Source organism: Acomys minous, assembly GCF_964271855.1.
Source record: "Acomys minous genome assembly, chromosome: 8".
Taxonomy (NCBI): Eukaryota; Metazoa; Chordata; class Mammalia; order Rodentia; family Muridae; genus Acomys; species Acomys minous.
In genome coordinates, this window is record NC_140489.1 from 102844018 (window position 1) to 102870611 (window position 26594).

General features: G+C 54.9%; 1 protein-coding gene across 2 annotated transcripts in view; it reads left to right on the forward strand.

Annotated features, from left to right (window-relative positions):
* OTOF (otoferlin) overlaps window positions 1-26594 on the forward strand; it is a 98828-nt gene that overhangs the window by 66789 nt on the left and 5445 nt on the right. Inside the window, exons 10-41 of one of the 2 annotated variants that reach the window (XM_084791721.1) lie at window positions 4206-4268; window positions 4675-4759; window positions 8547-8706; window positions 9817-10003; window positions 10198-10384; window positions 12058-12281; window positions 12701-12809; window positions 13395-13575; window positions 13681-13801; window positions 14271-14371; window positions 14483-14573; window positions 14705-14821; window positions 15101-15253; window positions 15608-15797; window positions 15901-16025; window positions 16362-16496; window positions 16946-17107; window positions 17255-17374; window positions 17861-18022; window positions 18148-18310; window positions 18893-18963; window positions 20053-20082; window positions 20430-20561; window positions 20952-21018; window positions 22589-22725; window positions 22822-22956; window positions 23171-23308; window positions 23582-23709; window positions 23816-23986; window positions 24661-24821; window positions 25381-25523; window positions 25854-25942. In XM_084791721.1, coding sequence (XP_084647847.1) covers window positions 4206-4268; window positions 4675-4759; window positions 8547-8706; window positions 9817-10003; window positions 10198-10384; window positions 12058-12281; window positions 12701-12809; window positions 13395-13575; window positions 13681-13801; window positions 14271-14371; window positions 14483-14573; window positions 14705-14821; window positions 15101-15253; window positions 15608-15797; window positions 15901-16025; window positions 16362-16496; window positions 16946-17107; window positions 17255-17374; window positions 17861-18022; window positions 18148-18310; window positions 18893-18963; window positions 20053-20082; window positions 20430-20561; window positions 20952-21018; window positions 22589-22725; window positions 22822-22956; window positions 23171-23308; window positions 23582-23709; window positions 23816-23986; window positions 24661-24821; window positions 25381-25523; window positions 25854-25942 — 4238 coding nt within the window. Of the gene's footprint in view, window positions 1-4205; window positions 4269-4674; window positions 4760-8546; window positions 8707-9816; window positions 10004-10197; window positions 10385-12057; window positions 12282-12700; window positions 12810-13394; window positions 13576-13680; window positions 13802-14270; window positions 14372-14482; window positions 14574-14704; window positions 14822-15100; window positions 15254-15607; window positions 15798-15900; window positions 16026-16361; window positions 16497-16945; window positions 17108-17254; window positions 17375-17860; window positions 18023-18147; window positions 18311-18832; window positions 18964-20052; window positions 20083-20429; window positions 20562-20951; window positions 21019-22588; window positions 22726-22821; window positions 22957-23170; window positions 23309-23581; window positions 23710-23815; window positions 23987-24660; window positions 24822-25380; window positions 25524-25853; window positions 25943-26594 lie in introns of both variants that reach the window. The other variant, XM_084791720.1, reaches the window with a different exon arrangement.

Below are 26594 nucleotides of genomic sequence, written 5' to 3' on the forward strand. Positions count from 1 at the left end.
CTGTGATGTCTGCCTGAGCCATGGCAACTCAGCTTCCTATCCTACATGTCCTATACCCAATCTCCCTGCTTTAGTGACTTCGCTTAGCAGGAGTCCCAGACTAGCTCAAATGATGCATACACAGCCCGGCGTGGTGGTGCATGCCTTTAATCCCAGCACTTGGGAGGAAGAGGCAGGCGGATCACTGTGAGTTCGAGGACAGCCTGGTCTACAAAGTGAGTCTAGGACAGCCAGGGCTACACAGAGAAACCCTGTCTCAAAAAAAAAAAAAAGATGCATGCACATCCTGTGCCCTGCAGTGTGGAGAAAGCTGAGGGTGTCCTTGAACAGCTGTGCGGGCCCCCAGCTGTGCACCTGCAGGACCCAGCAACATGTCAGCATTTCAGCTGAAGCTTGCCCAAACTCAGCCGTGACCAAGGGTTACTGTGTTCCAAGCTGGTATCCCACTGGTCCTCAGGGCAGGACATGGCTGCTCAGGGGCCCTCCAGCCTTGGATGGAATCAGGATATCTAAGCTGGCCATCTCTGATCTTTTATCAGGACTAATTCCTCACTGGAAAGCCTCCATACTAGATAAGGGCCCACTTCCCTCTGACAACCGTGGGGATAAGCCCCAGTGCTTATTGGGTAGTGGTCAGGCCGAGCTGAGTTGGGGGTTCACCTTGCATCAGACCAACATACCTCGTGTTTCAGTCAACTTTCTTACTCCTTCTAACATAGCTTCCTGGCTCTGTGGGGCCCTAGAAAACTCCTATTCTCTCTGCAGGGACCCAACTCAAATGACCTTGCCATTAAGTAGCCTGCTCTGCCCTCTCTGGGTCAGAGGTCAGCGTCCTCTCTGTGAGCACTAACGTTCCTCAGCTATGGTTGGTCTTTCGCATTTCTATTCTCTGGTGGGTGAGGGGCTGTGGGTCTCCCTCCTCACTCACCCAGCTCAGAGCCTGCAGGTGCCTGGAGGGTGCAGTAACACTGCTAAGTGGAGTCCTATTGAAATGAGAGGGCATCTGCTGAGTGCCAGGCCACGGTGCACGGGACAGCACGCGCCCTGCAGAGCTGACTGAAGCACAGCTCCCACCCTCACATGTCCCCTCCTGGCTACAGCCGGAGACCGTTCCCGCCCTCCGCTCATCTCTGACCGTCTTCCGTCTCACCCTGGTCATGGGTGTGCTCTTTTGCACAAAGCCAAGTAGCCCTGATTTTGTTTCTGTCTCTTTCCTCTAAACTAGGGTTTCTTAAATGCAGCCATGTGGCTATTTTGGAGTGGAGAATTCTGGATTGACCCAGACACTGAGGCTATAAGATGCTGACAGCAAACCTCCTAGCTGCAGCAACTAAATATTCCCAGATGTTGGCAAATGTCTCATGGGAATTAAACTCAACCCTAGTTAAGCCCATGCCTCTACACTATGCTGCTGTCATTCGTTACAGCCCCAGGAACAGCCTCTTTCCCCTTTTTTTCCTTTTCAGATATATATATACAGCCTTGTATTTCTGTTGCTGAGACAAGATACCATGACCAAGACATAGCAACTCTTATAAAGAAGATATTTAATTGGGGCTTGCTTACAGGTTCAGAGATTTAGTCCATGGCGGATGTCACATGGGCAGACATGGTACTGGCAAGGGAGATAGTTGAGAGTTCTAAATCTGTATTCACAGGCAGCAGGAAGAGAGAGTGACACTGGGCCTGGCTTGAGCCTTTGAAACCTCAAAGCCCGCCCCCAGTGACACTTCCTCTAAGGCTACACCCACTAAACAAGGCCACATATCCTAATTCTTTCAAATAATGTCATTCTCTATGAGCTTATGGGGGCCAGTTTCATTCAAACACCTCAAACACCCCAATAGCCATGGATATGCATTCCTTCTAGAAAGTTCTCTAGGAAGTAGAAATCTTCCTTGGGCTCCACTACAATGGCAGAGGCTAGTAGGGGCCATCAACTGACTTAGCCGACTTCTAAGCAATCCCAAGAAAGAAAGACTCATGCTCAGAAAATACAAAGATTGTGACTCCAGCCAGCTCAGAGCACTGGGGTTCTGGCTCCACTTAGCCTCTTCCATGAGCCTGCTCCAACTCGTATGCACCTAGCCTGGTAGCTCATCAGCATGGCTTTAAGCCTGCCTGGGAATAAGAGACTCGTGACTTTTGTCCTTCCATAATAACCTGGCCACACATGGACCAACAACAACCCTTTTCTTTTCTTTTCCTTTTTCTGTGTGTGTGCCTGTGTGTGTGTGTGTGTGTGTGTGTGTGCGTGCGTGCGTGCGTGCGTGTGTGTGTGTGTTTTAAGACAGGGTTTCTCTATGTAGCCTTGGCTGTCCTGGACTCACATTATAGACCAGGCTGGCCTCAAATTCACAGGGATCCACCTGCCTCTGCCGCCAAGTGCTGGGATTAAAGACCTGCGCCACCACCTGGCTCCCTTTCTATATACACATGCGGTCCACCTGGCCAGCCTGTGGCCACTGCTCCTCCTCCCACTCAGTGTTCACCTAGGGTCGTTTGCCATGGGCCCTTCTGTTTCTTCATCCCAAAGGATCCAGCCGTGTAGTATGACCCTAATTCTGTCTTTGACTTTTTTCTGGCTCTTTCCTTCTTTGTTGTCCATGTGGCACTTTACTACAGAGTCTGCCACCCACCACCTAGGCATGTCACCTAAGCATGGCTGTCCTCCGCTTCCAGCTGGATCTCTAGTTAACCCTTCCATTCACAGTAGATGCGTGAGCTGTCCCCACCCTCTCACTCTCTGTCACATCCTTCATCTCACCGCCCCTCCTTCCCAGGAGCCCTCACAATCCTCTCCTGCTTCATGATCTCTCCAGAACCTTCTTTCTAGCTTCCTAACTTTCCAGGGTTTTCTCTACCCACCACGAAAGTCTGCTGCCTCCTAGAGCCCTGTCCCAAGAAGGCTTCTCCTCAGGTGCCTCCTCCATCCCCACAGCTTCTGCCACCGCCCTCATGCTGATGGGCCACTCCCAGATCCAGACGCCAGAGCTGCAGACCCTCACCCCCTGCCAGCACCCCAAAGGCTTATCAGCTATGCGCAGTTAACATTTACTGTGCCCATACCAAGTACAACACTGAGTCCTGCCATTTTGATTTTACACCCACGCTTCTCCGCTTCTGTGTGATCAACCCCGTCCCCCCCGCCCCCGAGAGGGACAACATGGCAGCCTAATGTCATTATACCCATAGCACAAGGGGAAACTGAGGCTTGGCAAAGAAAGTAATTGATCCAATGGTAATAGCCGGATGTCACTGGCTTTATAGACAGCACATCTGCCCACAGTGCTTATGTGTTAGCTGAAAAGTAGGAGTATGGACATTAACTACCATGTCACAGACTCAGTCTATTGACTACAGCAAGAAATACCTGCTCTTGGGATATTTACTCTAACCAAAGCCCTCTAGTAATATTGCCCTCTTTGCCATGCCCACAAGCTCATCAAAGCAGCAGCCACTGTGCTCACTGCCCGCACCCTTTCCCCATCCCAGGGCACCTAGGACAAGGATGGGGACTGGGCCCATGTAAGCACACACGGAGGCTCACCACAGAAGAGAACAGTTCACACAGTATCAATGTTCTTCTGTGGCTAAGGAAGGGTCCTCTTACCCAGAGTGCACTACGAGACTCCCTGTGTCTTGCTTTTTAAAACACTGGGGTCCATCTCCCAGGCAACACTGAGGTTTGGTGGTTACCTATATGCCCTTCGCACAACAGTGTACCCTCATAGACAATAGCCTGTTTGATTCTGTGACACGGTAGTTGATGTCCGTACCCCTATTTCACAGTTCTATGAGGGACATACCAAAAAACTTGTTAGTTAAGTCTATACAACTAGAAAGGGCCAGAAGTGCCTGAGAGCCCAGGTTTCCTGGCTCCTTGGTCAGGCTCTTCCACACACAGCACACAGCCCAGGTGTGCTCAACTTTTTGACATGGTAGCACAATGTCACCTACAAATATGGGGGGCTGCCCTGCAGCACGGACACAGGTAGTAACTGTCTCCCTATAGTAGAGGACCCAACCTAGGAGGTGGGCGGGGCCCTACCTCTCACCCTTTCAGACTCCCAGTACGCAGTGGCTCACCGCTGCTGCTCACATGAGCTTTGAGAGACTGATGGGGGCAATGATGGGGTCCAGGCAGCCGCTGCTCGGAGGGAGCGGCCACCAGTGACAGCCCTTTGGGGCCTTCCCCCTTCCAGTACTTCGTCTTCGATTTCCACGTCTCTCCCGATGTCATGTTCGACAAGATCATCAAGATCTCGGTGAGTGGAGGGCAGCTGCAGCCAGGAGTGCAGAACCTCCTGCACAGCTGTCCACAACACAGCATCCCTGCGCCTGGATGCATGGCTGGGCAACAGGAGCACAGAATGGACTTTGGCCCCTCTTGTCCCTTCAGCTGGATCCCTCTGTAGAGTGTAAAACCTACTCACCTATACATGACAGGGGTGGGGGAGGGGGAACGCAGGTGTTGGCCAGGAGGAGCTGATGCTGAACTTCAGCAAACCAGCCCTGTCCCCTGCCAAACACTTTACGATGAAACGTGGGTTCCAAGAAAGATGGAGGTCACACCATCATCAGTGGGTGCTGTCCCTGCCCCTGCCCCTGCCCCTTGGCCCCCAAAGCCTTTTCCCTGCCCAGCCTGACTGGCTGCTGCTGGTTCTCTGGAAGGTGATCCACTCTAAGAACCTGCTTCGCAGCGGCACCCTGGTGGGCTCCTTCAAAATGGATGTGGGGACCGTGTACTCTCAGCCTGGTGAGTAACCCCTAACAGTGGGCTTGGGCATGCAGCCCCAGAAGGAATATATGAGCTATGAGCTTGTTCCTGCTATATTGATTCTTGGCCCATCCATTGTGGGCATAGACGCAACCCACCGGCCATCAGTCTGCAGCCGTGGGGGTGGCAGTGGTGTGCTGTGTGTGCACTCTGCACGCAGATGTACAAGCCACGTGTGCCGCATCCGAAAGGAGTTTGCTGGCTATGGGGGAAAGGAGCTGGAAATAATAGTACAGAGAGGCAGCTTGTATTCACGTGGCACAGGAGAGCATCACCTCTCCAGCATCGTATGAGAACAGTTACACAGAGGGCAATGAGAGGCCTGGGAAGGGCCACGCCCACCCCCTGCCCTCTGGCTGGCACCTGCTGAGCAGAGAAAACCCTGCGGTCCTTACAAAGTCCCTGTGTCCCCCTGATAGTTAAGCATCCTGAGGCTCTCAGATGTGCAGGGGCTTGACCCAGCCAATCAGCTAGTCAGGGGAATACCACAGCATGTGTTTCAGAGCACCCGTCAAGTCACACTGTCAGATCTAAAGTGGTGGCAATTGATGGCAAGTATAAAACAGCAACTGTGGGGGACTCTGGGTGCTAAGAACACTTTTCACAAGAGGCCCAGGTCCCTTAAGGAGCAGCCATGATGGAAGAGGCTATGTCTGATTAATTATCTCAACGGGCACCTATGGCCATCACTAGGTAGAGTTGGCGTGGGTACCCCAAGTGATGGTCTAGAGAGCAGCAGTTCTCAACCTGGGGGTTGTGACCCCTTTGGAGGTTGACTGACCCTTTCACAGGGGTTGCATGTCAGACCTCCCGCATGTCATATATTTACAGTATGACTAATAACAGCAGAACAGTCATAGTTTTGAAGTAACAAAAATAATTTTTATAGTTGGGGGTCACCACAGCATGAGGAACTATATTAAAGGTCATGGCTTTAGGAAGGTTGAGAGCCACCGGACTAGAAGGCTGTTACTGCATGGCCAACATGGGAATACCCATGTCCCGGAAGTGAAACTGCTCAGAAGGCACAAGTTACCCTACTAGGCCCTTTGATGATAATAATACAATGTCATTCCACATTGTCACATTTGACCGGCCCCAAAGCAGTTAGAGACAAAGTAACATACATCCCTTCCCACTTACAGGGGAGCCAAAGAGAAGCGAGGGGCAGGGCTTGGAGGTGCCACTAACAAGTAGGTGAAACACATGGCACTCTCTTGTGGCCTAATACACTCAGCTAGTGCCCACTGAGACCATGGCTTACATCAGGAAATGAGAGTCTGAGACTTTGCACGTGAACTCACAGATCAAAGCTCTCCAGGTGTGTGAGGCCTCCAAACATCTAGCCAGGTCCCTGTTCACACAGGCAGGTGGTCTGGGGCTGTATCTCCACACGTGGAGTACCTGCCCGTCATACCCGCTGGCACACAACTACAATTCTAGAACGTGTGAGGTAGAAGCTGGGGAATCAGAAGTTCAAGGTCATCCTTAGCTATATAGGGATTCTAACTGGGATTCATGGAGAGGGGGGGCAGACAGACAGACAGACAGACAGACAGACAGAGACACAGAGACACAGAGTGAGAGAGACAGAAAGAGAGAGGCAGAGACAGAAAGAGAGAGACAGAGACAGAGTCGGAGAGAGACCAGACACACAGACAGATGAACAGGCCCAAGGTGGTAAGAGGACTTACCAAAGTAAGAGGGGGAGGCTGTTATCCTGGTACCCAGGCCTTTCCACTGCCCCACACACGCTCTGGGAGCCTCCAGGGAACGACTAAGCTGGCCCTCTGCTACATTGCTTCCCAGGAAACATGCCTGGCCATGCTCCATCGGTTTAGTGCCGCTGGCATCTATGGCTGGGCATCAGCAGACCTTCAGCTAAGATAAAGTGGGGGGGCAGAAAGCCAGGCTTAGTGTGCACCCCCCTGTGGTTGAGCTCTTGTTGGGAAAAGCAATGGGGGCTTACCCCTTAAATGCCAGCACTTGGGAGGCAAAGGCAGGCAGATCTGCCAGTTCGAGGCCAGCCTGGTCCATGGAGAAAATGCTGCTGTTATGGAGGAGGTGGTAGGTCCAGACACTGGGCCAGACACATTTCAGCAGGTCTAACTTCTCAACCCATGTAGGAACCGCTGTCCTCATCTGACAGTAAGAAAAACCGAGACTCTCCAAGTTTAATCGCTGATCCAAAACTACAGTGGGGAGTAAATGACAGATACAACTTGAGCTCAGGACTTGGTGGGGCTCCAAGCCCAGTCTCTCCGCCAGCCAGTGTAACCCACTCCCAGATTTACTGCTCTTACTGAGGCTGCCTCTGGCCCGGCTGTCCCCACAGAGACATGGCCTGCACTTTCAACATCTCTCCAAGTTGGGTTTGATCTCAAGTGCAGGAAATTGTTTCACTGCTGCCCTCTGCTGGAGATGGATTGTAGTTGCAGAGGCTAGAGTTGGTAGCCTTTTCACAGCTACCCACCCACCCACCCTCCCACCCAAAAAGCAGTTGTCATAGCCACGCAGAGGAAGCTGGGGAGCTGGAGATGGCAGCATCCAGATTAGAGGTCTCAGAGATCATAAGCCCAGTGTGTACCCCACAGCTGAGTGCCCCTCAGCAGCCAGAAGCAGGATACACACCACCTGTATTTTAGACAACTCAAATTCACTCAAACCTGTCACCTGTGTTTTTTTGTCACCTATAATCTCCACCCATGTTTAACGGTAAATCTTGTCTTGCCTAATTCTTGTTCTTTCTTTGCTAAATTCCCTCCGTTTCACCCAACCACGCACATGCCTTTCAGTCTACCCACTCACCCAAGCATCCACACCTCTGTCCACAGCATAACAGAACCTGCTATCCGTGTAACCACCCACCATCTATGCATACACCCCGAGGCCAGCAGGCAGCCACACTCAGCCCCTGTCCACCTCACCAGCCACTGTGTTATCCTTCCTGCCTGGATCTGCTCAGAACCGTGAGGTTCTAGGGATGGGTGGCACCCTCCTCCTGGGGCTCCCAGTTCATCAGAAGAGCTCCAGTGGCTCAAAGCACTAAAGTTCACTGGCCTCTCATCACCTTTGAATCTCATTTGATGCTGCTATGGCCTTAACTGTCTCGACAGCTGGGCCAGTTGACACACACACACAGGCTCAAGAAGCAATGAGCACTCTGCCTGGACAGCCCAGGAGTGATGGCACCACATTGTCACATTTGACCCTCCCCAAAGTAGTTAGAGACACAGTGACATACATCCCTTCCCACTTTACAGAGGAGCCAAAGAGAAGCAAGGGGCGGGGCTTGGAGGTGCCACTAACAAGTAGGTGAAACACTTGGCACTCTCTTGTGGCCTAATACACTCAGCTAGTGCCCACTGAGATAGAGCTTTGCCTCAAGACACAGGGGAACCCGGAAGGCCTAGATGCGGGGGGGGGAGGACATGATAAGGGGAGCCCCTATTTTAGTAGGGCCTATCTGGCAGCTGTGTGTGCTCAGCTGTAGTAGGGATCATAGGAGAGTGAGCAGGCTGAGAAACTGACTTGGAGGCAATCTGGATCCCTGAAATGTGCTCCTGGGCAAGGTCTTGCCCAGCCCTGTGGCTTCAGAGGCCCTCTGCCGTCACTGGATAGGTGCAAGTAGAGCCGTGGTCACAAGTCTCCTGAGCCTGCAGCCTTGAGCTCGCAAAGCCTAGCAGGCACTCGGTTTGAATGTCCCCCATGGCCTGGCCTTGGATGGGGACAGCAGATGCAATGTCCCTCCTCCTTCTCACTGCAGAACACCAGTTCCATCACAAATGGGCCATCCTGTCAGACCCCGATGACATCTCTGCCGGGCTGAAGGGCTACGTAAAGTGTGACGTCGCTGTGGTGGGCAAGGGGGACAACATCAAGACACCCCACAAGGCCAACGAGACAGACGAAGATGACATTGAGGGGTGAGGTCCCCGTCTCCCCTAGAGACCTGCGTACCTCCCTAACCTCCCCCCCCCCCAGTGGAAACTCCCGGAGTGGCTTCAACACAGAGTCCTTGCCATCATCTACCCCCCTGACTCCCATGCTCCACCCTGCCAGTCTCTCCTCAAGGGACCGGGGCAGTGTGGCCGCCCAGGTAATAGAGGGCAGTGCTTTGCCATCCAGACTACAAATGAGAAAGCTGGCAGAAAGAAGAGATACTGGCAACTCCAAGTCCTACCGCTGCCAGGGCCCGAGGGTTCCAGTGCCATGCACTCAGGAGAACAGAGAGGGGCCACTCGGTGTGTCAGTCTCAGGCAGCAGAGAGTGGCTGCTAAGAAACACCCCAGGACATTGCCTGAACTCTCAAAATGTGCTGGGATCCAGTAAGCCTGGGCTGCCGTGGGCTGGGAGATGCCAGCTCCTGGTGAGGTTTCTGCCCCAGGGAGAAAGGTGGCCCAAAGCTTTGCCAGTTGATGCACTACAGTTTGCAAAGCACCCGCACCCTGGAGCCTGTGTGTTGCTTTCCTAAGAAGTGGCTGTTAACGTCATTGTACCTTGATGAGGAGGAAACCGAAGCGTGATGAGCTAGGAAGCCTTCCCCAGAATACAAAAAGTGGCTAGGCGCCGCAAATTAGTATCTTTAATCAAAGTCCCGGCCCTCTCAAACTGCCCTTCACAGATTATGCCCGGCCCCAGGGAGATGCAGCTGCTAAGATGTGTGTGTGTGTGTGTGTGTGTGTGCATGCTCATGCCTGCGTGTGTGCATGCGTGCATGTGTGTGTGCATGTGCATGTGTGTGCATGTGTGCATGCTTGTGCCTGCATGTGTGCAAGCGTACATGTGTGTGTGTGTCCGTGCGTATGTGCGTGTGTGTGTGTGTGTGTGTGTGTGTGTGTGTGTGTGTGTAAGAAAAAGAGAGAACATGTGTGAGAGCATGCACTTGCTTCGTCTCCTCTCCACGGCCCACAGCCTCCCCGCCTCTCTCCTCCCATCATACTCCTTGCTCAGCTCTCAGCCTAAGGACCTAAGAGGCCAAGAGAAATCTCTAAGCCTGGCCCACGGTGGAGATGATTTGCTGCCTATGCTCACAGGAACTTGCTGCTCCCCGAGGGCGTGCCCCCGGAACGTCAGTGGGCCCGGTTCTATGTGAAAATTTACCGAGCGGAGGGGCTGCCCCGGATGAACACAAGCCTCATGGCCAACGTGAAGAAGGCTTTCATCGGTGAGAACAAGGACCTCGTCGACCCCTACGTGCAAGTCTTCTTTGCTGGGCAGAAGGTACTGAGGATGGAGGTGCCGAGGGTGGGGTGGTGGGCTTCGAGTACAAGTGATGGATGGGAGGAAGGGGCAGAGCAGGGGAATCTGTAACTGTTGGCTGGGGAAGCACACATTCACACGCGCGCGCACACACACACACACACACACACACACACACACACACACACACACACGCCATGGCTTCGTCTCACCAGGGCAAGACATCGGTGCAGAAGAGCAGCTATGAGCCGTTATGGAATGAGCAAGTCGTCTTTACAGACCTCTTCCCCCCGCTCTGCAAACGCATGAAGGTGCAGATCCGAGACTCTGACAAGGTCAACGACGTGGCCATCGGCACCCACTTCATCGACCTGCGCAAGATTTCCAATGACGGAGACAAAGGTCAGCAGCGTGGCGTGGGTGGGTGGGGGCGAGCGAGGGGCATGAGGGAAGCATTCATGAGGCCCTCTCCCTTACATCGCCTCCAGGCCGCAGCCAGGCGGGGCTTTTAAGGGGCTTATTTGCAGCCCCTGCCTCAAGGAGAAGGGGGACATAATAGCTGAAGCGGGCTCAGAGATGACTGAGGTTAGCCTTTGCACCTGTTTTCCCATTGGCCAAATGAAAACAAGAGCTATCATACAGAACAGTGCACATGTTCTGTCCATGTGATCTCTGTTGCCTTCCCTAGCAACCGGTGAGTGCTGTGACATCTGTCTATGGGCCTGTGGGCACTGACTATAACCCAGAATCCAGGAACCATGCTGAGCACAGGATAGGCACCCCTATACCTCCCCATGCCCCCAGGGGATTAAGGAGACAGCCATGATTCCAAATGACCAGAAGAGCAGGCAGAGAAAGAACCCACAGTACAGTTCCACATAGAGGAGATACCCAGAAGAGGTGAATCCAGACACAGAAAATAGACCTGTGCTTCCAAGAACAAGGAGAGGGTGGTGGGAAATGCCTGCTCAAAGGCTTCTTTAGGTCTGGTAGATGTACGGTGAAATATGATGCTGGGCACACAGCATGCTGAATATACTATAGCCACCCAAATGTGCACTTTAAATGCCAAATTTTATATGTGATTTGTATCTCAATTTTTTAATGTTCTGTTTGCAAAAACAAATAAAAATTAAGTTAAGAATAATCTGAGTTTAATTACCACAACCTATGTTTAAAAAAAAGAAAAAAAAAAAAGCAGGGACTGATGGCATTCACTTGTAATCCCAGCACTAGGGAGGCAGAAACACCCAGACTTGCCAACTTGCCAAGTTCTAGAGGTTCTAGGCCATAAAGGAGAGCTCTGATGGTGGCTGTTAAAAAATAAAAAGCAGAGCTTAAGGAATGACACCTGAGACTGACCTCCATATGCACAGACATATAATAGTTTTGTTTGTTTGTTCGTTCATTTGCCTTACTATGTAGACCAGGCTGGTCTTGAACTCACAGAGATCTGCCTGCTGGGATTAAAGGTGTGTGCCCACATCCAGATTCTGGCAAAAATGACTGTTTAAAAGAAAATACATAAAGAAGAATTAGAGTCACATAAGGCAAGATTTGTTGACTGAGGCCCAACAGAGCCTAAGCATGAGAGAAGAGACTTGTGTCAGAGACAAAGAACAGGGCTCCTCTCCAGCCCCAGGTCCCGCTCAACCCACGATGGTCACAGCCTAAAGTGTTTCTCCCTGAAGGAGCTGATGAGCCATGAACAACCAAGAGAACACAGAGAGGAGAGAAGGTCCCTTAAGTAGGCGAGGCATGGTAGATGTATATTCTATACCAAGAAACAAAACAAAACGTGTAGGGTCCATGCTGAGGGGTGTGGGATGAGCTGGCAGCTGTCCACAGTGGTGCCTACAGCAGCTGGGAGCATCAGTCTGGCTTTTCCTCCCACACACCTCACCAAGGCCCCTACAGAGACTGTGTACGCATGCGTGAGAAAGCTTCCGCACATCTGCCTGGCACCCAGCAGACAAATAGCCTTAAGCTCAGCACCCGGAAGTCCACGAAGATCCACGCATCCCGAGTGAGCCTCGGATATGACTGTCTTTCTACCTCTCTCCTCACTGCCGCAGGCTTCCTGCCCACACTCGGCCCGGCCTGGGTGAACATGTATGGCTCCACACGCAACTACACGCTACTGGACGAACACCAGGACCTGAACGAGGGCCTGGGGGAGGGCGTGTCCTTCCGTGCGCGCCTCATGCTGGGACTGGCTGTGGAGATCCTGGATACCTCCAACCCAGAGCTCACCAGCTCCACGGAGGTGCAGGTGGAGCAGGCCACACCTGTCTCGGAGGTGAGGGTCGGGCTGTGCTGTGTCCAGGTCCCTCACTCGATCCTCTCCTCAACATGGCAGCTGAGTTTCAGTTCGTCCCCGTTGCTGCCCTCTCTGCTCTGAGGCCCTCATTTGACCTCTTTGCAAGAGCCCAGTCCTCAGCTACTGCTGACCTGCGCTCCACTCAGAGGTCCACAGTAGCCACCAGCAGCCGCTGCTATACCACCTCTGACCCTCTTCTCAGCCATGGCTGTCCCTGTGGCTACAGAGCCAGCCGCCATTCTCTCAAAGACAACAAGGGCTTGAGTGCAGACAGCCTGGCCCCAGAGTAGACTAGGACATACCCCAGCTGTCAGCCTAATGTCTACGGCATTAGGGACCTACCCTAGGCCTGTTGCCCGGCTAAAGCTCAGCGTTGGCTTTAACTGCCTCCCTGACAGAGCTGCACAGGAAGAATGGAAGAATTTTTTCTATTTGGAGCCTTCCTGGAAGCCTCGATGATTGACCGGAAAAATGGGGACAAGCCAATTACCTTTGAGGTGACCATAGGTGAGTTCTGGGATCACGGGGTGGGGGTGGGGGCTTCCGGTTGTCACTGTTGGCCCTGTGCCCTGGGCTACAGAGAATGGGCAGCACAGATGTGTTTCCCCTGACCGCTGGTTCTGGGGAGTGTACTTGACCATAGAAAAGGTCAAGCATCATTCCCCTAAAGGGGGGTATGAGGACTAGAACGTTAGAAGGAAGAAAGAAACTCTCTCTCTCTCTCTCTCTCTCTCTCTCTCTGTAGTGGAGAAGAGAGGGGAGAAATCCAGGCATCACTCTCCTAAAGGGTTTTCCAGGACTAGGACATTAGAAGAAACACACACACACACACACACACACACACACACACACACACACACACACACACACACTCAGTGGTGGAGGAGAGAGAGGAGAAATCCAGGCTATTTTCTGAGTTGGACACAGCCATCATCAGAGCTCTTCCTTATGGCCTTATGGGTGACATGGACCTACCCCTGGATGGTGTTGTCTGAGCCCTGTTCCCTGACTTTACCTCTCTAAGAGATTTACATGGGGGGGGGGTGAGTGAGGGAAGGACTGTAGGCCTCTCACCAGCCACTCTGCATCCAGGAAACTATGGCAATGAAATCGATGGCATGTCACAGCCCCAGAGGCCTCGACCCCGGAAGGAGCCTGGGGATGAAGAAGAAGTAGACCTGATTCAGAACTCCAGTGATGACGAGGGCGATGAAGGGGGAGACCTGGCCTCAGTGTCTTCCACCCCACCCATGCGCCCCCAGATCACAGATAGGTGGGGCCTGCCGCTTGCCCCCAGCCCGCAGTGGCCTTGGCCCTCACCTCCCAGGGCCCTAGACCTCAGCATCTTTCAACCTCCTCCCTCTGCATCTCACCCCAGGAACTATTTCCACTTGCCCTACCTGGAACGCAAGCCCTGCATCTATATCAAGAGCTGGTGGCCTGACCAGCGCCGCCGCCTCTACAATGCAAACATCATGGACCACATTGCTGACAAGCTGGTCAGAGCCAGGCCGAGGGGCGGTGGGATCTGGGAGAGTGGGCACATGTGAGGGCCTCCCCTGCGTAACACAAGCTGACTATCTGGGTGCTTGTCTTGAAATAGAGAAAGGGGATGCCAATGGGGTCCCAGTACTCTGGAGTAGAGGCTAGAGATCTGACCCCACCTACCCTCTACTAGCCTTGGCCTCTCAGAGGCAGCTGGACAGGCTAGCTACTTCAGGTCTGTACAACGCCTCTCTCCAGCCTTGGGGCCTGCTCTGCCCACCATGGTCACAGCTCAGACTGCTTCTTCCTGAAGGAGCTGAGGAGCCATGAGTAATCCACGGGCCCTGGGGAATTGGAAGGCTCCTTCACGATATATTTAGAATGGTCCACGTTACTAGGCTCTTCTTTCCTGGGGTGAGTGAGCAGGACATGTCGGGGAAAGAGGGCTGAAGCCCAGAGTGCACTTGACACCCTGGTTCACAGGAAGAAGGTCTGAATGACGTGCAGGAGATGATCAAAACGGAGAAGTCCTACCCAGAGCGACGTCTGCGGGGCGTGCTAGAGGAACTCAGCTGTGGCTGCCAGTGAGAAGAGGGACGGGGAGGGCAGGGTGGGACAGGGGACACTAGCCAGGTCAGGGCTAACTCCTGACTCTTCCCTTGCCCCCCACCCCCACCCCCCCCCACCCCCCGCAGCCGTTTCCTCTCCCTCTCGGACAAGGACCAGGGCCACTCGTCCCGCACCAGGCTGGATCGGGAGCGCCTCAAGTCCTGTATGAGGGAGCTGGTGAGGCCACAACGGGACCCTAGGGCCGAGGAAGCCAATGGATGGCGGGGGAGGGGCATCTGCTCTCAAGATCACGCCCCAAGCTGTCACCCAAAGCTGAGTGTCCATCCCTTCTATGCTCCTTTCAACAGGAGAGCATGGGGCAACAGGCCAAGAGCCTGAGAGCTCAGGTGAAGCGACACACTGTCCGGGACAAGCTGAGGTTCTGCCAGAACTTTCTGCAGAAGCTACGCTTCCTGGCAGATGAGGTGTGTGGCGTGTGAAGAGGGCAGGGGCAGCACAGAAAGGGACTGGCCAGATCCCCTGGGTGGCCTCTCCTGCTCAGATGGCCACTGTTGACAAGGGCGAGCAAGCTCCGTGGGAAAGGAAGACCTAAGGACCTAAGGGTCCTTCCCTTCCACTCTCCCCGGCTTCTCCTTACCCAGCCTGGGCTCCCTCGAGTGGGATGCAGCAGGCTCGGGCTATCATTATTATTATTATAGTGAGGCTGGGTCCCCTGGCTTTGTGCCCTCTGTCCTCTGCTGCAGCCCCAGCACAGCATCCCAGACGTGTTTATCTGGATGATGAGCAACAACAAACGCATCGCCTATGCCCGCGTGCCCTCCAAAGACCTGCTCTTCTCCATTGTGGAGGACGAGCTGGGCAAGGACTGTGCCAAGGTCAAGACCCTCTTCCTCAAGGTGCCGCAGGGCATGAGACTGAGGTGGGGGGGGGGCGCGCGGGCTCTTTGAAGAGGCTCCACTGGGTCTGGCAAGCCTGAGAGGAGGTGGGAGACCCATTAACTAGCAGGTGTTCAGAGGTCTGGCACTCACCTGGTGCCACCTGCCCATCTCTCTTAGTCACACACAGACACACACACACACACACACACACACACACACACACACACACACACCAATTCTGTCCAGTGAGGGGGTAGGCACAACCCCGCCTACCTCTGCTTAAGGCTGCAACACCACCCTGGACCTCCCTTACTTATCCTGTGGGTCCCAGATGTGGTCAGGCTCTCTTGGTGACCCTGCCCCTGCCCCTAGCTGCCAGGAAAGAGGGGCTTCGGCTCTGCAGGCTGGACAGTACAGGCCAAGCTGGAGCTCTACCTGTGGCTGGGCCTCAGCAAGCAGCGAAAGGACTTCCTGTGCGGCTTACCCTGTGGCTTTGAGGAAGTCAAGGCAGCCCAAGGCCTGGGCTTACACTCCTTTCCACCCATCAGCCTGGTCTACACCAGTGAGTGAGGGGCTCCTCATCCTGGGTGGGCCACTCTCCCAGCCTGTCCCCTCAGAGGGCCATGGAGGCCACATGGCATGGCTCAAACCACTCTTCCCCACAGAGAAGCAGGCCTTCCAGCTCCGGGCCCACATGTATCAGGCCCGAAGCCTCTTTGCCGCTGACAGCACTGGGCTCTCTGACCCCTTCGCTCGTGTCTTCTTCATCAACCAGAGCCAGTGCACGGAGGTAAGGACCCGAGGGTGGAGGTGGGGGCTTTGGGTTAGAGAGCACTTGGGAGGCCAGTAAAACTGATCTGCTAGTTCCCCCAGATCTTCAGAGAAAAGCCCTTTGGCAGGGGAGGTATCTGGGTAGGATGGTAAAGGCCACCAGCTTGGATAGGGCTGCACCCACTAAGACAAGGAGGGCTGTGGCAGGCACTGGGAGCGAGGGTCATAGGAGCCTTGATTTTCAGATTTCTGGAAAAGTAGGAGAGGCAAGCACTCCTGCCTGCAGGGTTCCCTGCCGTCCCTGACTGGGACTGGTGCCTGCCACTTGCTCCTCATCCCTCGCCCCATGATGCAGGTTCTGAATGAGACATTGTGTCCTACTTGGGACCAAATGCTGGTATTTGACAACCTGGAGCTGTACGGTGAAGCTCATGAGCTCCGAGATGATCCGCCCATCATTGTCATTGAAATCTACGACCAGGACACCATGGTACGCCGTGGGCATGGGCACCAGCGACCTCTGGCAGGCCCTCCCCTCGCCGGTTCTCCACCCTCCCCCTGAAGCTCTATGCTGGAGTTGTTGGGAGGCTGGGCTGTTGACTAAGCTTTCCTCGTGCCTCTTGACCACCCACCACACCTCGATCCTCCTGGGGACCAGGTGACAGACCATGGTGCTTCCCACCTCCTGGATAAACAGGCCGAGGCCAAAGTCGTCCAAAGACGTACCAGGAAGTCCTGTTGTCACGGCCCCACCCCCACCCCAGGGTTCTGAGCCCCCCCACACACACAACCTATGCTCACCACAGTCTGCAGCAGTCTCGCTGCTTTCCACGGAGGTCCTGGAGTGGAAAGGAAAGTTCAGGATAATGACCTTTCCGAGAGGGGCCAACTCCGCAACTGTTGGGGGTGCCCAAGGGAACTCTAGAGTTTTGTTCTTAGGGCAAAGCTGACTTCATGGGCCGGACCTTCGCCAAGCCCCTGGTGAAGATGGCGGATGAGGCCTACTGCCCACCTCGCTTCCCGCCCCAGCTTGAGTATTACCAGATCTACCGAGGCAACGCCACGGCCGGAGACCTGCTGGCTGCCTTTGAGCTGCTGCAGGTGGGTGGCAGGTGAAGGGAGCAGAGGGGGTGGGGCGGGGAGTGGGGCTTGAGCTGTCAGGCCTGCCTATCCCTTCTGGTCTCTATTCACTGATGAAAAGGCCCTTTCCCTGAGCTCACCACTGTGATTTGTGACCTCATTCCTCAGATCGGGCCATCAGGGAAAGCTGACCTGCCACCCATCAATGGCCCGGTGGACATGGACAGAGGGCCCATCATGCCTGTGCCTGTCGGGATCCGGCCAGTGCTCAGCAAGTATCGAGTGGAGGTGCGTGGGGGCTCTGTGCGGCTCCTTGCCCTGCCTGTGACCTTTGCCTGTTCTTCTCACTTTTGCTCCAGGAAGCACCACGAGTGCACAGTCCACATGAGCCATCACACTCTTAGTCCCCTGGGGACACTTCGCATTTTCAGAAAAACATACCGAAGGCCCAGGGGTGGAGGGGACTTGTCCTAGACCGCTCCCTTGAGCAAGCAGCACTGACACAGGCCCCAGTCCAAGCTAGAGCCTGTTGCCCGTCCTGCTCTAACAGAGACACATTGCTGTGTCTCAGAGCCGTTCTCGGCCCTCTGCCTCCTGTAGGGACCTCAAAGACCCTACCTCAGTCCTCTGGGGACGTTGACCTCATGCAGTCTGCACTGTCCCTGCCCACCAAAATCCAGCTTTCTATTCCCTACCCTGTTACTGCTTCTTTCCGGTGACCCTTCCCAGCCACCGCTGGCTCCTCTCACAGAGCCGCCATACCCCCGCTCCCAGGTGCTGTTCTGGGGCCTGAGGGACTTGAAGAGGGTGAACCTGGCTCAGGTGGACCGACCACGGGTGGACATCGAGTGTGCAGGAAAGGGGGTACAGTCATCCCTGATCCACAATTACAAGAAGAACCCCAACTTCAACACCCTGGTCAAGTGGTTTGAAGTGGTGAGTGTGGAAGCCGGCAGAGCCAGGCCGCCTAGGTATGACCACTGTGGTTTGCCGTAGCCAGCCTCCTCGGGGCCCTTTCTCTGAGGCACGGACTGTGTAGCATGTCCGCCACTATCTCTCAGGACCTCCCAGAGAATGAGCTGCTGCACCCGCCCTTGAACATCCGCGTGGTAGACTGCCGGGCCTTTGGACGATACACCCTGGTGGGCTCCCACGCCGTCAGCTCGCTGCGGCGCTTCATCTACCGACCCCCAGATCGCTCAGCCTCCAGCTGGAACACCACAGGTATGGCCGGCCGCCTAAAGCCTGGCTCTGTTCAGCTCCTACAAGGGCCCCGTAGTAGTGCAGTTCAAGGAGCCGGCACAGTTTTCTCTAGGCCGTCTGTCTCTTTAGGGCAGCATGGCAGTTGGTGGTGAAAGGAGATAAGATACTCCTGGAGCCCGAGAAGGCTGCATGGGGCTGCCCCTCATTCTGAGGCCCAGAGCCAGTTCTGGACAGGTTCTCAAAAGGCTGAGGGCAGATAGCCTTTTGTACCTGGTGACTAAGGAGGCCCGGGCCTTCCCCTGGGCATAACCTCCAGGCCTCGCCTCCAGGTTAAGCCTCTGTTCTGCTGTCTGGATGAACAATGACCCACCCTTCTGTCTAGGTCCTTTTCCTTCCTCGTGCCCTTCTTCTTATGTTGGCCCTGTCCCTCCTCTGCCCTGAGAAAGCACCAGGGTCCACTGTAGGTCGTGCTCTTCCTGCTTTACTGCCTCTCACTGTGACTCTGTTCCTCCTCTTTCTCTCTCTGTCTGTCTCTCTGTCCAGTCAGGCTTCTCCGGGGCTGCCACATACTGTGCAATGGGGGCCCCTCTTCTCACCCCACAGGGGAGGTTGTAGTGAGCATGGAGCCTGAGGTACCCATTAAGAAGCTGGAGACCATGGTGAAGCTGGATGCGGTAAGGCAAGTGGCCGGCCTCGTGCTGGCCGGGGACACACAAGTGTGGGGTAGCACATCGGAGAGCCAGGCTGGCCTGTCGTGAGAGCGCAGGCCTACTTAACTCTGGGTAGTTGTCAAGAGCCAAGCTTGGTGACATAGCACTGTCTGGAAGGGGGTCCTAGGGCAGGTGGGAGCATTGCACACGTGGGTGTGCATGTGTGTGCAGGAGCAGATGGTGTGTAGGTGCAGGAGACGGAGGAGTAACGGTTAGAGGCTATGACCTACAGCAGTCATACCTCAGAAGTGACCCCGCCCCCCTAGGCGATGGACTGCTTATGAGAGAGGTGTGTCCTGTACAGGGCCATTTTTTACATCAAGTGATGCCCCGTGACCCTGGGCTGGGGGTTTCCATGGGGAAGGTCCCATATCTGTAGCTTTTGTATCAGAAAAGGGGCCAGGATGGGCCTGCCTGGAGATGGCCTTTCTGCTCAGAGCCCTGAAGGGCTGTGTCCCAGCCACATGTTCAGCCTGTTTCCTACCTCGCTTGCTTCATGCAGCCTGGGCCGTTTCCTAGCTTCTGAGGCTTGGTCTAAAATGATCTTCCTTCGACCTGGCCAGTGAGTAGAATTAGGGCTGCCAATGGTCTCTAGAAGGGACAACTGAAGACACTGGGTCCTATAGCTCTTGGGGGCACCTTCTGAAAAAAAGCTCCACGCCCAGGTGCTCGTTTCGAATATTCTGCTGCCCAGCTCCCCACCCATCCCTATGTCCGTCTCATCACTTAGTCATAAGAGGCCCCAGGGCACTCTAAGGTACAGGCAGCCATGGATCTGGCAAGCCAGGGGCACAGCAGAAGCAGCCTCGAGTGGGCACTTAAGTCACCTTAGCAGCTGGCCTGCTCTTGGGAATGTGAGCTTGCCTTGCAGTCAAGAGCAAAGGGCTCACAGCCCAGGGTGAGTGTTAGTCTCTGTGTACAACCCCCGTGGCCCCCCCCCCCGTGGCCCCTGTCCTCATCTCTCTCACTTCCTGGGCTGCCCTACTGCCTGCCCCTTCCGTTAGTTCTTCGTGGCTAATCCTGCACTGTCTCCTTGGCTCCTTCTCTCTGCAGGCTTCTGATGCTGTGGTCAAGGTGGATGTGGTAAGTGTGGGAGCCGCCCAAGGGCCCTGGGGTAAGAGAACCGTTCACTGACACCGGTGCCGGGCCAGAAGGCCAACTTTGTGGACCTAGCCACCCTTCCCTGAGTGTCCGTCCTGCCTTGGCTTGTGCCTCACAGTGGCAGGCTGTGGCTCTTGTAGGGCTGTGGTACCCTCCTCACACCAGGCCTTGCCTCCATGGACCCGCAGTACTATGGCAGTGTTGCAGGGGGTGGGTGGTGGTGGGGTTTCTGGGATTGGATGGCCAGGGTGGGTAGGAATCATTCAGGGTCCTGGGAAAGGGTAGAAAGTAGCAGAGCCTGTAGGACGGTCACCCTGGCCAACCAACAGGCTGAGGACGAGAAGGAAAGGAAGAAGAAGAAAAAGAAAGGCACGTCCGAGGAGCCAGAGGAGGAGGAACCGGATGAGAGCATGCTGGATTGGTGGTCCAAGTACTTTTCCTCCATTGACACAATGAAGGAGGTGAGGGCAGGGTCTGGGAGTAAGGAGAAATGGTGAGGGGTGGGAGATGCTGCCGCAGGTGAGCCAGCCATAAGCCACGCCCTCCTCTCCAGCTCCTCCCTAACCACAGAGTCAGCTCCTTAAAATCTCCCTTCAAGGCCCTCCCTCTCAGGCTAATGGACAGTTCACTGTCCTGGCTTAGCTTTCCTCTTGTCAGTCAGATGTTCCACAAAGATCACTGACATCTGCATGGTGAGCCAGACACCATACTAGATGCAGGATAGGAGCCCAAAGATAGGGTCCTACCGATGCCCTGAGCGACTCCAGCCTTGTGGACTAAATGCACATGCGATCAGAGGCTGAAGGTGCCATGGGCTATGGAGTCAAGGGAGCCCCTTCGTGTTTTGGCAGCAACTTCGACAACATGAGGCCTCTGGAATGGACGTGGAAGAGAAGGAAGAAATGGATGCCACTGAGGGTGAGCCCTGGACCGTGCCATCCGGATCCCTGGATCCATGCACCCATGACAAAACCTGCTGCTTCCCAGCCCTGGCCTGGGCTCTAAGGGTCAAACTAAGGACCTCTTCTCCAGTAGTTTCCACTCTGGTCAGCAACCATAGCAGCAGGCAGACATGAAGAACCATAGAATATCTGAGCTGGAAGGGACCTCCTAGCTTGTCCCACCCAGCATTTTCCATAACCTTTTCCATGGAACAGCTGTAATGCTATTCTGGAGGGGAAAGAGGATTCTGGGGTCAGTCCATTTAGGAAATGACAGTGTAAGCAGGTTCCTTAGGTGCAGGACTTCTCAGAGCCTTTGTGTGTGTGTGTGTGTGTGTGTGTGTGTGTGTGTGTGTGTGTGTGTGTCTGTGTCTGTGTGTGTCTGTGTCTGTGTCTGTGTCTATATGTATGGGTCTCTGTCTCTGTGTCTCTGTCTCTGTGTGTATATATGTGTCTATGTGTCTCGGTCTCTGTGTGTCTGTGTGTGTCTGTGTGTATATGTGTATATCTGTGTCTTTGTGAGTGTCTGTGTCTGTATGTATGTATCTGTGTCTGTATGTATGTCTGTGTGTCTCTGTGTGTGTGCTATGTGTGTGTGGTCTATGTGTCTGTGTGTACCCATTGTGTGTGAACTTGAGTGCCCATGGACCACAACATGCCCATGGAGCTCAGAGGATAGCACCACATGTCACTCCTCACCTTCCACCTTGTTTGAAAGAGGCTCTCGCTGTAGCTGTGCACACCAGGCTAGCTGGCCGGGGTGCTTCCAGGAATTCTGTCTCTTCCTCCCACCTCCCCATAGGAGCTGAGGGAATTGTGGACCCTTGTGATATGCATCCAGCTTTTACACATATTCTGGAGGCTCAAATTTAGGTTCTCACACTTACGTAGCATGCTGCACCATCTCCCGAGCACTGGTGTTACCACCTTTTCTTTTCTTTTTTTTTTCTTTTCTTTTCCTTTTTTTTTTTTTTTTTTTTTTTTTTTTTTTTTTGGTTTTTTGAGACAGGGTTTCTCTGTGTAGCCTTGGCTGTCCTGGACTTGCTTTGTAGACCAGGCTGGCCTCGAACTCACATCCGCCTGCCTCTGCCTCCCGAGTGCTGGGATTAAAGGCGTGCGCCACCACGCCCGGCTGTTACCACCTTTTCAATGGAAGTTCTAAGATCAGAGATTTCCTCTTGTGTCTGAGCATAGGAATGGCACAGATGCCTGGAATTCCACTGGGATGCTGCTTGGGAGAAGTGAGTCAGAAGCAGCCTTGTTAATATATGCCTAGAGAGCAAAGGGAGCCTGCCCGGAACCACACAGTGTCAGGCTCCGGACTGATCTGACTCCTTCCCATGCACTCTGCCAAGGGCAGACAACAGTCTGTGTCCCCATCGCAGGCATGACCTACTGTCCCCCTTGTGGAATGCACTGAGACTCCAAAGTTAAATAAGAAAAAATGGGGAAGCTGGGTCTCAAACTCAGGCCTTCCTGCTCTGACCCTTTCTGCTCCACACTCCCCTAACTTGACCAGGGCCTCCTCCTTCTCTACTTTGGGCTAGGTGTGAAGGGGCCAGGGAAAAGCAAGGAGAAGTCCAGGGCTGCAAAGGAGGAGAAAAGAAAGAAAAATCAGAGCCCTGGTCCTGGCCAGGGCTTGGAGGCTCCTGAGAAGAAGAAAGCCAAGATCGATGAGCTGAAGGTGAGGGTCTGGAAGGAGGTCCCGCCCGGATGTGGGGTGAGAGGCACCGGGTGGGGCAGGATGCTGGCATGCCACCTGACAGCCTGTCCTGTCCAGGTGTACCCCAAAGAGCTGGAGTCGGAGTTCGACAACTTTGAGGACTGGCTGCACACCTTCAACCTGCTACGGGGCAAGACCGGGGACGATGAAGACGGTTCCACTGAGGAGGAACGCATCGTGGGCCGCTTCAAGGTCAGGCTAGGAGCACGGCCTGGTTGTTGATCCCCCCACAACCCCAGTTTTATATATCCTCCACCACTGCCCTCTAGAACCCCTGTACCTTCTACGATCCAGAAACTGAAGTGTTAAGGCCTTGTCACAAGATGGACCCATGCTTTTGGCTAGTTGCCCCTGTCCAGATGAACCTGCGGCCTGATCCCCTCCCCCACCCCATGCCTTGCTCCAGGGTTCCCTCTGTGTGTACAAAGTGCCCCTCCCAGAGGATGTATCTCGAGAAGCTGGCTATGACCCCACCTATGGCATGTTCCAGGGCATCCCAAGCAACGACCCCATTAACGTGCTGGTCCGAGTCTATGTGGTCCGGGTAAGGCTCCCTTCAGTGCCCTCCCTGGACGCCCCCAGGCCTCCCCCTGGAAGACTGCCTCCAGACAGTAGAAGGGTCCATTGGTCTAGTTCCCGTATTTCTAGAGGGGACATCCAGTCCCAGCAACAGGAGGCAGCAGCTTCCCTAGTGCCACACAGTGAGACTTCTGTCTCTAACCCAGTGCCCCTGTTCCCACTTCTCAACATCATGGGGCCCTCGGGAAGAGAGCAAGGGCACCCAAGAGTCTGCTTAGGCAACGCTTACCCTGCCCAGGCCACGGACCTGCACCCGGCCGACATCAATGGCAAAGCCGACCCCTATATCGCCATCAAGTTGGGCAAGACTGACATCCGAGACAAAGAGAACTACATCTCCAAGCAGCTCAACCCCGTCTTTGGGAAGTAAGGCCCCCCGCAGTGCCCTCTCTGCCCACTTTAAGTCGCAGTCCGGTCCCCACCACCTCATCTCAACCTGCGACCCCCCCCTTCCGTACCACCACCCCCCCAGGTCCTTTGACATCGAGGCCTCCTTCCCCATGGAGTCCATGCTGACAGTGGCCGTGTACGACTGGGACCTGGTGGGCACCGACGACCTCATTGGAGAAACCAAGATCGACTTGGAAAACCGCTTCTACAGCAAGCACCGCGCCACCTGCGGCATCGCGCAGACCTATTCCATGTGCGAGGACAGAGTGGGGCCGGTAGCTGGGAGGGGCTGGGGACAGGCTGAGGGCAGGGAACCGGGGAAGGGGCTGGAGGTCTGCCGCATCCTAACACTGAGACAAGACTCGAGAGTGTGGTAGTCTGGGAAGGCAAACATGCTATGATTTCTGAAGGGGTACACCCTTCCCCCTGTATGTTCAGCACAGCTTCAGGGACTGGGCGTGGGTGCTCCCAACCAGGGTAAGGAAGGGATTCCAGGACAGAGGAGACAGATGAGGAAGGAAGAAAGGAACAGGACAGGGCAGTGGTTTAAAGTCCTCAGGGGATCTGGGACGGCCTCTGCCACTTACAGGCTGGGTGACCTTGGTCGAGTCCTTTCCCTCTCTGGTAACACGATGCCTCACAAGAGCCCTTGAGGGATGATGGGTAGGTAGTTGGTTGGGGAGCGCTGGATGTCCAAAGCCATAGGCAAGGTAGAAGGATCAGCCCCTCAGCAGCCCTGGTGTCTTGGGTGAACCTGGGGCCTCAGGACCCCCAGCAGCCCTGGTGTCTTGGGTGAACCTGGGGCCTCAGGAGGCCTATTGCTGATGTAGGCAACGGCCAGTTGTGGAGAACTGGCCAGAACGAGCTGCCACCCGGGATGACCCAGGCTGAGCTGCTTCCCGCCCGTGTGTCTCCGCCCACCCACAGACATGGCTACAATATCTGGAGGGACCCCATGAAGCCCAGCCAGATCCTGACTCGTCTCTGCAAAGAGGGCAAAGTGGACGGCCCCCACTTCGGCCCTCATGGGAGAGTGAAGGTCGCCAATCGTGTCTTCACGGGGCCTTCAGAGATAGAGGATGAGAACGGTAAAGGGCTTTGAGAGCAGCTGACTGGCCCCACTTCGGGGGCTTCAGAGGCCGTTTGGAGCCACACTTCTCCACGGGGGACGTCCCCAGCCACTGCCCTGACACCCTCTCCTGTACCACACTTACCCACACGCCACTGCTCCTCACCCCCATTCATCTCCGTCGGCCAGGAAAACACCCCATTCTACAGATGAGCAAACTGAGACCCGACAAGTTCCAGTTTGGTGACTTGCCCAAGGTCACGTGTCTCTTCCTGAGGCAGCGTAATGAATGGTGTGAGCCTAGGTCTCTCTGGCTCAAAGCCCCACCCCTAGCCATCCTCACTCCTTCCCATGCCTAGTGAGCCAAGGTCATAGGTCTCTCTGGGCCTTGTGGTGCAGCTGAGACCTTGGCCGCCTTCTGTGTCTGCTCGCCCCTCCCCCCTCCCCAGCAATAAGACAAAGGGAAGGTAGGCAGGTCACGACTCAGGGACTTGTGATCCTGAGCCCCTGGCCCCAGCAGAGGTCCCCCTGGTTCTGGAAAGGCCAGCTGTATGCGCCTGACCCACTGGCATCCACAGGTCAGAGGAAGCCCACGGATGAGCACGTGGCGTTGTCTGCTCTGAGACACTGGGAAGACATCCCCCGGGTGGGCTGCCGCCTTGTACCCGAACACGTGGAGACCAGGCCGCTGCTCAACCCTGACAAGCCAGGCATTGAGCAGGTGATGGACATGTGGCTGGGATCTGGGGCTAGACATCCTCACCCTGGGATCAGAAGGGTAGAAACGCGGCTCCCGATATTCCCTGTGTCCTGGCCGTATTCCCGCACACCTCCCCACCGAGGCCAACTTGAATAGCAAGTGTGATTTGGAGAATCACATGAGGGAGCTGGCTTCACCAGAAGCTGTCACTGCCTATTGGTGACATAAGATGTCCTGGCACCCAAAACTGGAAGCTGATGGCATACGGCTTTGGATAGGCCAGGAGAGTGGACCTCCTTGAGCAAAGGGAGTAGGTCACTCAGACCTCGGCCACGCCCCTCTATTTCTCAGGGCCGCCTGGAGCTGTGGGTGGACATGTTTCCCATGGACATGCCAGCCCCTGGGACGCCTCTGGATATCTCCCCCAGGAAACCCAAGAAGTGAGCTGCTTGGGCCCTGTCCCCTCACCCCACCTCACCTACTTTCCACTACAGCCTAGACCTTCCTGCGGTGGAAGGTGGCCTGCCTTCCTCCCTGTTTCCAGAGCCTCGGGTGTGGCCAGGCCATTCTGGGGGCTGGGGGGAGAAACAGACCATCCTGTGGGCTCCAGGATCTGGCTCTAGGTGGGCACCACTGTCTCTGCCCACAGTGAATGAGATGACCCTCACCCCAGCACTCCTCACCCCAGCACCCTTTCTGCACATGCTAGCCCGCTCACAAAAACGGATCCACTCCCCGCACACGCCTGCACTCACACAGCTCTCACACGCACACCCACATGCATTCCTAGAGGCACAGTGAAGGGGAACCCATCAGGGCCTGCTCTGAACCCCACCATCACTCCATTTTACCCTCCTTTCTTCCAAGTGAGGTGCCTGCAAAAGATCAGAGGTGGTGGGGAAAGGGGCCGCCAATCTGGAGCTGAGCCACCTGCCTCACCTAGTGGCCTTGGTCCCTGGAGCTTAGTGTCTCCTGAATGAAGGTGGCAGGATGGTCACTGCTGCTTGTACATCATTGATGCCTGGATTTGGGGCCAGCTCTCCGGGCAGACAAAGCTGTCTGTTTTTTTTGTTTTCAAGCACTGGTGTTGCC